Genomic DNA, 9,593 nt, shown 5'->3' with positions numbered 1-9,593 from the left:
CCATTGGTCCGCTCCGAGGAAGGGCCGCGCTGCGCGCCCATTGGCGGAGCGGGCGGTGATTGGCGGCGCGGGCGGCCAATGGGGTACGAGCGCGGCAGGCGCGGCGAGCGATGGAGCGCGGGGCCGTGCGGGCCATGGCGGCCCGGCTGGGCCTGGCCGAGCCTGCCCTGCTCAGGTACTGCCGCTCGCCCTGCCCTGCCCGCAGCCCCCTCCGCGCTCATCCTGCCTAGGCCAGTGGGTCCCATCGGGGTCGCCCGACCCGCTCTCCCGCGCCGTGCCCGGCACCGCAGCAGCGCCCGCCTTGGCTCTGGTGGATGCGCTGGAAGCCCCGGAGCCGCGGGCTGGGTGAAGCCTCGGCGGCCCTGCCCTGCAGAGCTGCGGCTGCCGCTGCTGAGCATCAGGGCAGGGCGGCCGTGCCCCCTCAGCACCCCGGGCCCCCAAGCCGGGCTGCAGCCGGACTGCCGAACCTTGGCTCGGCTCCTGCGGGACATTGTGCCTCGTAGCTGTGGTTCTGACGAGGGCTTTGCGTTCTGGGTGTTTTGCAGAAAAGCTGAGGAGTATCTGCGGCTGTCGCAGGTGAAGTGCACGGGGTTAATGGCTCAAATGACGGCGACGAGCAGCGCTGTAATGTGCCTGGACCTGGCGGCGGCTTTCATGAAACAACCGGTTGACAAAGTAAGGCAGTGTGACTGGGCAGGCTGCTGCATTCTGTCTGACTCCACAAAACCGCTGTTCTCTAGTGTGTGCTGGGAGCAGGAATAGGAAATAATAACTAACTTTCCCCTAAATCCCACAGTTTGCTGTGGTAAACCTTTCACTGTTCAGTTTGAAACAGTGAAAATTGAGATCACCATCATAGTCTCTTCACTAACTGAGCTTGCTTTGGTATAGCATCAACTGAATTTGAGCTCTTGTCGTAACAAATGGACTACCAACAAGGATGTTAAATTTAAGATCTGTCTCTTTTACTGTGGGAAGAAAGCAGCTGCTCTAAGAAATCTCTTACTGTAGGGGTACCTGTAAATCTGCCAGGTGAACAACACTGAGCTGTCAAAATAATGCCTGGTATAACCTATTTATGATTGTCCATTTACAGCAGAGGAGAATTTAATTGGACCTCACTCCATGAAAGTGTTGCTCATGTCTTCAAACCAGGCTTTGGTAATTTTGTCACTAATTACCTTGTGATAAAGGGGTCATGTCATGTATGGAAATGTCAAACCTTACTTCCAGCGAAACAGCCTAAAAATATCACTGCATTAAAAGATGTGGCATTCCTAGGTGGTTAATCTTTCTGTGTGCAGTGAAAACATAAATTATTCATTGCACAAATTTGTTTAATGTAGCTACTGAACTTAATGGTTGTGTTCGTTGCCTGATTAAGATGTCAGAAAGGATTCTTGCTAATTCTTGGGGCTTGTCTTTGTCTTCTTGACAGAGCTATTGTGTCAAACTCTCTGGTTTGAACAAGACCACCTACCAGAGCTCCATGAAGTCTTTGGAGTGTTTGCTAGGGGTGAACCAAAGGCTGGGGATGCGAGACTTGGCTGTGCAGTTCTGCTGCTCAGAGGCAGTGACCATGGCTTCAGAGATCCTGCAGAGGTGAGGAAGCTCTTGTGGGCACGCTGGGAACCACAAGCAGGGTTCTTAGCTCTTCAGCTGTGTAAAGAGCTTGATGTTTGGAAGGGCCAGATATCTCCTACTGATTGGAGCACTGAGGCGAGTTCTCAGCACTGAAAATCCAGCCATGAGCTGGGCCACTTTTTAGAATATCTGTTAGAAAGATTTAGTCTGTGAATCTCAGCAACTGATTGTCCAACTAGGAATTTTTCAGCTGGGAATAGTGTAAAAAATATAGGACTCTAAATCTCTGTATTTGCCCATAGCATCACACTGTCATCCATTTAACTGCTGATCATGGCACAGTTCAGAAGTAAAGCTCAGTAGAAATAAATCGTCCCTTTTGGGGATAGACATCTCTTAAAATACACATCACTCTACTGTAAAACCAATAGCTAGAACACTTCAGTGAAGATTCAGCAGAGTTAACTAAAATTTCCCATTCTGTAAGATCTGCTTTGAGCAGAGCAGTCCCTGAAGAGCTCAGTGCTGTCCCCCTGGCTGCACATGTTTAATGCTGTTAGGTCAGTGCACAAAGGCTCTGCCTGCTTGGTGGCACTTAATACAAACTGGGAAAAAGTAGCCTGGGGCAGGTGGACAATAAAAAATGACATTTTTCAGTGCTGCATATCCACTTTGTCATTTTCCATTTATAAGCCTTTCTCTCTGTAACATTCCGGGGAACAAAGAAACTGTAATGCTGCCTTCTATTGTAGGATGGATTTATGGAAAACATCTCACTGTAAATTTTAAGATGTTAGGGATAGCTAAAAGTGCTGTGTGGATCGGGAGCACAAGAAGTAGATTTTAGTGACTTGCCTTACTCCAGATCCCCAGTTTAAAACACCTCTAATTCCAGAAGAGGCGGCAATTCCAACCCCCTCACCTGTTTGCTCCTCTCAGCCAGTAGCAGCTGCTTCTGCTTGAGTCTTGAGTGGGTTGCAGAGGCCCAGGTGGCCCAGCAGACCTGTTCTGAGTGACAGAGGGATTTGAGAGTTTCATGTGAGGCAAATGCCCCAGTGCCCCTTGCTGTTCCCAGGTACGAGCGCAGCCTTTCGGAAGCACAGCGAGCCGACCTGGATTTCTCCAAGCCCCTGTTTGTGACAGCTGCTCTGTGCACTGCATGCAGGTGAGTGCAGCCCAGAGACCTTCTGGTGAAATGAAATACCTGCTGACACACCAGCCAGTGCAGCAGCTCATTCACTCAGGGTCTTGCTTAGCATGTCCTGCTGCCCTGCTCCTGCAAAGCTGGAGCAAACCAGGCCTTTCCTCATAGTGAAGTCTTCAGTGTGCACTGCACAAAGCAAAAACTTACATGGCTTCTGGTGAAATGCTGCTCAAGGTGCAAGAAGGGCTTCTGAGCACCAAGAAGCAGCCATTCTGAAGAAGGAAAAGCCCCAAGAGCTACACCATCCCATCATGAGGGTGCTGCAGCATTTGGGAGGTGGCTCTGAGAGCTGTAGGCCCATGTCAGCCAAGAGAGGTGTGTGACTCAGCCAGCACTTGGGAAGAATTTGCTTGTATATAAAGATGTTCCTCCCTCAGCATTACACCTTGTGACAGTCTTATTCAGAGTACAGGTGCTGTGTAGGGCTCTCTTGACACATTCAGTCACATTCAGCCCTTTGTTGCAGTGGCATTTTGTCCTGGTTTCCCTGTACCTTTTCCTAAAACAATTCCTTATGTTATGTAAGTTGAATTCACCCTGAGTTTCAATTGAGCTGTATTGACTGAGTAGTGCAGGGGTCTGGTTTTTAACCAGATTTGTTTCTGAGTAACACAAGGATAGGTGGGACAAAAAGTCAGGCCTGCCTTGCTCATTCTCACAGGCAGTGTGGGTACAGTAATTACCACCTCACCTAAGTGATAGTTGCTGGAGTGTTGCTTTGTACAGAGATAACTTTCTCTTGTAGGTGTTTGAAGCTAAAAGTGGACAAAACTAAAATGGTGGCTACATCTGGAGTGAAAAAAGCAATATTTGACCGGCTGTGCAGTCAGCTGGAGAAGATAAGCCAGCAGCTCAGCAGTAAGTTTTTGGCTTTGGCCTCAGTGCCCCATCCTGTTCCACTGGTGATTTCAGTCTGATCACTTTCAGCTGTCCCCCTCCAGCCAAATCTGTCTGTCCATTCCATTCCAACATGTTTCCTGCAGCCCACTTCCACTCCCAGTCCTTGCTTCTGGAGAAGTTGCCATAGCTTAGCAAGAACAAAAATAGGGAAAAAGTGGCAAGGACAAAAATAATATTTTCCTCTCTTCTCAAATGCTCACTGCTCTTTCCAGTCTTTGCTGCTGCAATTTATTCCTTGCTTCTCCCATACTACCTGACCTATCTTGGATTCCTCCCTCTTGCCTGGTTTCTGCCTCCTGTTAACATGGCAACCTGGCACACAAGTTACCACAAACATCTTCTCAGGCTGACTCACTCCTGTGCTTTCCTTTCCCCCACTGCAAGATTAACAAGCAGAAGCCTTGCTGCTCTGCTACCAACTCAGCCATTCCCTGGCACCAACCCTCCTCATACACTGGGCAGATGTCAGGAATATTTCTTGTCCATTGTTGAGCCTGCAGCTCTCTCTGCTCCCTTTTGTGGGGGAGAAATACAACATGTGCCCTAATGTCCTTGTATTTCTGCTGCCTCCTCTTTCTCCTTTTTCTTTTCCCAGGCTTTCATTTTTTACTTTCCCACTGAAAGTTATGCTCTCTCACTGTGTCTTCATTCCCTGATGTTTTCTTCAACATGCTGCCTGAATCTACCCCAAAAGCTGCTACTTTCTCATAGGCATGTGCCCTGTAAAAACCCAAACATTACCCAAGCACTAAAGCAACTAAAGAGAGCTGGGAATTTCCAGAAGAATTCAGGGAAGAGTGTGCATCTGTACACCTGCACAGCCTCTTGCCTGTTGTGGGTATCTATGAAAATAGTGGGAATGGAATAGAAGGGAAAGAAATAATTGATAATCCTGCCTGAGTGACCTGGAAGGGTAGCAGTGCGGTTCGGGGCAATGAACATGGTGGATCATTGTGGTTACCAATGCAGCAGCAGTTTGCTGCTAATTAGCAGCCTGCTAATTAAAGCAGCCAGTCAGTTGAAGTGCTGGCACCTCTTGTAGAGCTTGAGCATCAGTCAGGACCAGGGAACTGCTCTGACTGGACAACAGTACTTGTGGAAGGTGGCACTGCTGTCCAAGATTCACATTTAAGCCACCCTTGGAGCCCCAAATACCATTCAAATCAAAGCAATTTACTTGTTTTTTTAGAGGCAGTTCCAGTGGCTGCAGAGACACCTGAGAGCTTGCAGAGCACCCTGGAGCAGTGTGAGCAGGAGGATGGTGAGTTGTGTTTAGCTGTGAGAGACAATCACCTCCCTGGAGTGGTTCTGAGCTTTCCTGCTGCCCATGTTGGAGCTGTGTGTGTGATGGGCCATGGTGCTCTCAGACCTCTGTGGAGCACAGGGAGCTGGCAGCAGGACACAGGGGCCTATCCTGGATAGTGCAGTGGAAGGAAGGACAGCTGCTCTGTGCAGACACACAGGTGACTGTCCCTGCAGGTGAGGGGAGCAGCACCCACAGGGACAGCTGTGCTGTCCTTCCTGCTGTCTGTCCCTCTGCTCACTGCCTGCCATCCCCAGCAGCATGCTGCCCATGATGGCCTCTCATGGGCTCTCTTGTCTCCTCACAGGCTCTGAAGAGGATGAGGAACTGCCATGTAAACAGCCAAAGACTGAAACGAATCAGGACTATGAGGAATGGAAAAAGAAAATCCTGGAAAATGCTGCTAAGGCACAAGAGACAAAGAGTAGTGACTCGGTAATGCCACCCAGCAATGTAACTGCTGCTTGCTCTTGATTTTAACTCTCCCTCTGCTCTAACAAGAGATCCAGTAGCATGTGAATGATGGCTGCCTGGCAGACAGCTGATTTGATTTAGGTTTTAAGTATTTAAGAATGTTATTTTTAATAAATGACACCATGGAGTGGTGGGATTTTACAGGAAGTGTGTGTGACTGCTCACAGGCATTAGGGGTAGAATAGCTTCCTTCTCTTGCTGCAAGAAGCAGATAACATTCTAATGCTACTTCCAGTGTAAATAAGTTATAAGTTACAGGCCCTTGGGCCCCTGGCTGGAAGCAGTCAGTGAAACAAGAGGAAGGGGACTAACAGTGCCTTGTTAAACTGCAAAGCCAGCAGAGAAATAAAGCCTTATTTTTTAGGTTTTTTCGGGTTTTTAAATAAATATTGTTCAGTCAATGAATTTGATTTATTTTCTTGTGTATAGGAATGAAATCTCTTGTGCTTTTGTAAGGGGTCCCAAATATTCCAAGAAACAACAAAAGTACTGGAAAGAAAAGCTTTGTATTATGACATCATCTTGGCACAGGTACTTGGAATGCAAAATAAGAAACATGGAGATGTCTGTGCCTTAAGAATTAAGATATCCAGAGGAAAAGGATGTTGAGTGGGCAACAGATTTTTTGTGTCTCACAGTCATATGCTTAGAGAAGAGGCCTTTGTTCCATTTCTCTTGCATGTTTTCTGCCTGGCCTGTATCTCTGGACCCACCCAGAAATACTTTCAGGTTTGTTTGGCAGCAGGGCTTAAACCAATGCTGATGAATATTCTTGTTCCACTTCCATGAAATTTATTAGTATTAATTCAGAAATATACAGAGCAATGAATACAATGACATTCAGCATGCAGAAACACTGTGGAAGGAAAACATGAACAAAAGTGGGCCTTCATAGAAGGTGATAAATTATCAAGATTCTTCTCTGTCCCAATTCTGGAAATGCTGCAAATAAAGTCAGGACTATGCAAAGTGAGAAGCACTTGAGTGGAAAAAATAGCTAGACCAGAGTAATGCAGTCTTACAAACCTCATCATTAGCAACCAACACTTCTGCAAATTCAAGGGGTGTCAAAGTCCATAAAGTTCAAAGGAACTCCACAGGTGCCTTTGCTGGAAAGCTACTTTCAGTAATACTAGTTTCCATTTTTCCTAAGAGCCCATCCAGTTCACACTGAGTTTTGCAAAATCCAGAACAGGAAATCACAGGTTTAATAAATAATATTGTACTTTTATCTGAGAGATTCTAAGTGGCTCTCACTCTATGCATAAGAAAAGAGTTTAAAATCCAAAATAAGTTAATATTGTGAAGAAGAAGTTTATTGTTCAAGAGCTAAATGAGGGAGGCAAAAAGGGCTTCAACCTCCTAACTGGACTAAAGGCAGAGTCTGGCAACACACTGTTTCCCTGTCACTGAACCTATCAGAAATGAAACCTGTTTTGCATGTCACACCATACCAGCTTCTCATACTGCATTAAAATTTCCAGAGAGGAGAAACAAATCCTCAAACTAGAACTTAGCAATGTAAGTGCTGCAGTCATGGACAATGAAAAGCACTTACAAGTTTTAAAAACATAAAATCTCTGTAACTCTCCTCTTTTCTGTACAACATGAGGTCTTTTTGCATAGACCCAACAGTCATTAGGTGATTTGTATGCATGGCATCTTCACACATCTCCTTCCAGAAGTTCAGTCAGTTCAGCTCAATTCAACTTGCCCTAGGAAACAGCAGCAATGGACTGACTTAAGTTACCTCAAACCAGGGTTCCTCACAGTTCCCAACTATGCAGTGACTATTTTTTAAAGGAGATTATAGAATAATAAAAAACCAAAACAACAAACCAAAACCACCCAAGGTGGAGTTGCACTAAAGCATCTTCATGTTGTGGGAAAATTACCTTTTGGAAAGAAATAAAGAAGAAAACAATGTCTGTGTCTTTTGTTTAAGTAACAAACACCTGAGGGCCAAGTTGTGCCACTGCGTGGCAGTTCTCTAAAGCTGGTAACTCACAAACATCAGTCAGGAAAAAGTCTTTAGAGATCCCATGCTTGGTGTGAGAGACCAGAAAACTGCCAGGGGTTTTCTGCTATAGACACACCAACAATACTCTGCAGAGCCAAAGCCTTCAGCAAGAAGTCAGCCCCAGTAATAGCCACGTTTTTCCACCACTCTATAGAACAACTAAAAACTTGTAAAAGCAAACAAAAAAAAAAAGCTTCTGCTTTTAGAAATCCTGTGTTTCTTCCTTAAGGTTCTTCTGGAACCACAGCACTAACACACAAAATAATTGAGGAAGACAGTCCCAAAACCTTAGGTTATAAAACAGGGATAGAAATGTTTGGAGACACTGAGTCCTCCTTCCATGGCCTCATGTCCATCTCCAGGAGTGGAGGAGGTTCACACAAGCTCATGCAAGCTTGACAGACATACTCTGAAATCTCTTCAGCCTGTTAGCAGCAGCCACCACATAAAAGTGTTTCTGTGAACAGAACAGAACAGTCCAAGTGTGAGTGAAACCAAGGCAAAGGAACTTTTCTGCAGCTGCCAGGGATTTCTCTTCCTGGTAAACCCATTTCCCTGCAGTGACCCAAGCTTGTGTGGGCTGCAGTGGTTCCTGCACAGCACTGTGAGGTTCTGCAGTGTTATTATGAACTGTAAATGTACAGGGATAGGTCTTTAGATTGTGTCATCTTTAAAATGCAAGTGCAGAAGTTTGCCAGCAAGCAGTTGCAGTGCAGGACTGAAAGAAGTGCAAGTTGCATTTCCTTGCCAAGGAAATGCAACTCCCCAGTGACAGAAGAGAAGGAAATGATCCTGAGTTTGCCTCACAATTCCACAGGCTTCCTTCTAACAAGATCACCGTGTGCACCTTTTAGGATCAATTATCTACAATCAAATAGAGACTCAAACACAAATTATTACCTATCACTTCATAAACACAGTTCAGAAGGAGCCTGGGGTTATCAGTAAGATCCTGCAGAGTTCTCTCGATGAGTTTAAGCCTAGGTATGTTTCCTCTCTCCCACACTCCCATTCTGCAGAGGGAGGCACAAACTGCCTTTAGTTACATCCCTACTCCTTAGTGACAACAGATCAATGCAGCTGCTAGCAATGGAAAAGTGTAAAGACAATGAAATTTTAACATTAAGTAGCATGTGAAGCCTCTGAACATGTAGAAAGATGTAAAAAAACTTCAAAACACCAATCAGCGTGAAAACTGAAACCAAACTTACAAGAAATAGAAGCATGACCAAACACTTCATTTACAGGTAAAAACCGACCTCATAACTGGTACTCACAGCCAAGGAACCTGTGGGCACCAGGGAGCCACCACACCGGAGGGAATGGCTGTGCCTGCGGTGTGATTTCCCTGTGGAAGCAGAATTATTTACCTTCCACTTCCTGTGGGCCATGTAGCTCTGCAGCAGCAGCTGCGACTTGAGGCGGAGCTTGCACTGCTGGGCCTTGGCGGGCAGGTCCGAGAGCCACTGGTGCTTCAGGCACTGCGTGGCGCTCATCCGGCAGCTGCGGGGAGAGGGACAGAGCTCCGTGAGAGCCCGGCCGGCCCTCTGCTCCCCTTCTCAGGACCCCGAGAGCTCCGTGAGACCCGGCCCTCTGCTCCCGAGACCGAGAGCTCCGTGACCCTGCTCCCGGATCTCTGGAGACCGCCCTCTGCTCCCGATCTCGTGAGAGCGCCCTGCTCCCCTCCTCAGGGCCCGGGCTCCTCTTTGTTAGTGTCCTGGGTGACGTTCTGATGCTTGTATCCCCATCCGTGTGTTCTCTTTATGCTGGATATCATGTTCTGTGCCTCCAAGACTGGCTCTGAACAGTGAAAGTTTTGGTTTTCTTATCAGCCGCTCCCCCACGGCTGGCGGGACACAGACGGGACAGTGCATTAGTGCAGTTTTTGCTTTTCGCTTTGCTCTTGCTTCTGCTTTGCTCCTGCTTTGCTCTCGCTTTTTGCTTCTGCTCATTAGTCAGTAGCTAAGCAGTCCAAATTTTTCCCTGGACTGTTTCTCCTTTCCCTTTTTTTGGATCTGGGTCCTGGAAACATCGAGAGTTTGCACCCTGTGGCCTGCAGCAGCTACCCCAGTGCCAGAGGGACTGATAACAGAGCGACCACCCCCAAG

The 9,593-nt window shown here is 47.0% G+C and overlaps 2 protein-coding genes across 6 annotated transcripts in view; one reads left to right on the top strand and one right to left on the bottom strand.

Moving 5' to 3' along the window:
* Nucleotides 1-79: 79 nt before the first annotated feature.
* Nucleotides 80-6,222, top strand: ORC6 (origin recognition complex subunit 6). Its single transcript, XM_064723430.1, has 7 exons — nucleotides 80-175; nucleotides 546-675; nucleotides 1,439-1,602; nucleotides 2,660-2,749; nucleotides 3,534-3,646; nucleotides 4,878-4,949; nucleotides 5,299-6,222. Exons 1-7 carry the CDS (start codon nucleotides 111-113, stop codon nucleotides 5,463-5,465), a joined length of 801 nt encoding a protein of 266 aa, XP_064579500.1. The 5' UTR covers nucleotides 80-110; the 3' UTR covers nucleotides 5,466-6,222.
* A 6-nt stretch (nucleotides 6,223-6,228) lies between these two features.
* Nucleotides 6,229-9,593, bottom strand: part of MYLK3 (myosin light chain kinase 3) — a 41,083-nt gene continuing 37,718 nt past the window's right edge. For 4 of the 5 annotated variants that reach the window (XM_064723420.1, XM_064723419.1, XM_064723418.1 and 1 more), the window contains 2 exons: nucleotides 8,856-8,988; nucleotides 6,237-7,942 (listed from right to left, as the gene is read on the bottom strand). In XM_064723420.1, the coding sequence (XP_064579490.1) occupies nucleotides 7,871-7,942; nucleotides 8,856-8,988 (205 nt within the window). In that variant the 3' untranslated portion in view covers nucleotides 6,237-7,870. Of the gene's footprint in view, nucleotides 7,943-8,855; nucleotides 8,989-9,593 lie in introns of all 5 variants that reach the window. The other variant, XM_064723416.1, reaches the window with a different exon arrangement.

This window comes from Zonotrichia leucophrys, chromosome 11, assembly GCF_028769735.1.
Source record: "Zonotrichia leucophrys gambelii isolate GWCS_2022_RI chromosome 11, RI_Zleu_2.0, whole genome shotgun sequence".
Classification (NCBI taxonomy): Eukaryota; Metazoa; Chordata; class Aves; order Passeriformes; family Passerellidae; genus Zonotrichia; species Zonotrichia leucophrys.
The sequence above is the reverse complement of the archived record's forward strand: the minus strand, read 5'-3'. Positions and strand labels throughout refer to the sequence as shown.